The sequence below is a fragment of the Dipodomys ordii genome, unplaced genomic scaffold (assembly GCF_000151885.1).
Source record: "Dipodomys ordii isolate 6190 unplaced genomic scaffold, Dord_2.0 Scaffold1000004761, whole genome shotgun sequence".
Taxonomy (NCBI): domain Eukaryota; kingdom Metazoa; phylum Chordata; class Mammalia; order Rodentia; family Heteromyidae; genus Dipodomys; species Dipodomys ordii.
Genome location: NW_012288378.1, coordinates 1 through 1,027, shown reverse-complemented (window position 1 = coordinate 1,027; position 1,027 = coordinate 1). Strand labels below are relative to the sequence as shown.

General features: G+C 69.5%; 1 protein-coding gene across 1 annotated transcript; it reads right to left on the bottom strand.

Annotated features, from left to right (window-relative positions):
- Positions 1–114: 114 nt before the first annotated feature.
- LOC106002899 (extensin-like) lies at positions 115–983 on the bottom strand (the record flags this gene model as incomplete). The annotated part of the gene is made up of 1 exon (XM_013037649.1): positions 115–983. A coding segment is annotated over one exon (869 nt), but the record flags the coding sequence as incomplete, so codon positions are not given.
- Between the last annotated feature and the right edge of the window lie 44 nt (positions 984–1,027).

Sequence of the window (1,027 nt, the reverse complement as noted above, 5' to 3'; positions counted from 1 at the left end):
CCGGGCGGCGGGCGGAGCGGAGCCGCTTTGCTCCGCGCCGGCGGCGGCTTCGCGGCTCCTGGCCATGCCAGCCCCGCGCGCCGCCCCGAGAACCCGGACGCGGCCCCCGCGCACAAGAGGCCGAGGCTGGAGGCGGGGAGCGCGGGGAGCGCGGGGAGCGCGGGGAGCGCGGGGCCGCGGCCCGGGGGCGCCGGGGTAAGTGCACGGCGCGGGCCGGGGCCGGGGGTGGAGGGGGGCGGGGGAGGGAGCTGGGGTTCGGGGTCTGAGGTGGAGTTGGGGTTCGGGGTCCAGGATGGAGTTGGGGTTCGGGGTCCAGGATGGAGTTGGGGTTCGGGGTCTGAGGTGGAGCTGTGGTTGGGGGTCCAGGATGGAGTTGGGGTTCGGGGTCCAGGATGGAGTTGGGGTTCGGGGTCCAGGATGGAGTTGGGGTTCGGGGTCTGAGGTGGAGCTGTGGTTGGGGTCCAGGATGGAGTTGGGGTTCGGGGTCCAGGATGGAGTTGGGGTTCGGGGTCCAGGATGGAGTTGGGGTCCGGGGTCCAGGATGGAGCTGGGGTTCGGGGTCTGAGGTGGAGCTGGGGTTCGGGGTCCAGGATGGAGTTGGGGTCCAGGGTCCAGGATGGAGCTGGGGTCCGGGGTCCAGGATGGAGCTGGGGTTCGGGGTCCAGGATGGAGTTGGGGTCCGGGGTCCAGGATGGAGCTGGGGTTCGGGGTCTGAGGTGGAGCTGGGGTCCGGGGTCCAGGATGGAGCTGAGGTTCGGGGTCCAGGATGGAGTTGGGGTTCGGGGTCCAGGATGGAGTTGGGGTTCGGGGTCCAGGATGGAGTTGGGGTTCGGGGTCTGAGGTGGAGCTGGGGTTGGGGTCCAGGATGGAGCTGGGGTTCGGGGTCCAGGATGGAGTTGGGGTTCGGGGTCCAGGATGGAGTTGGGGTTCAGGTCTGAGGTGGAGTTGGGGTTCGAGGTCCAGGATGGAGTTGGGGTTAGGGTCTGAGGTGGAGTTGGGGTTCGAGGTCCAGGATGGATTTGGGATT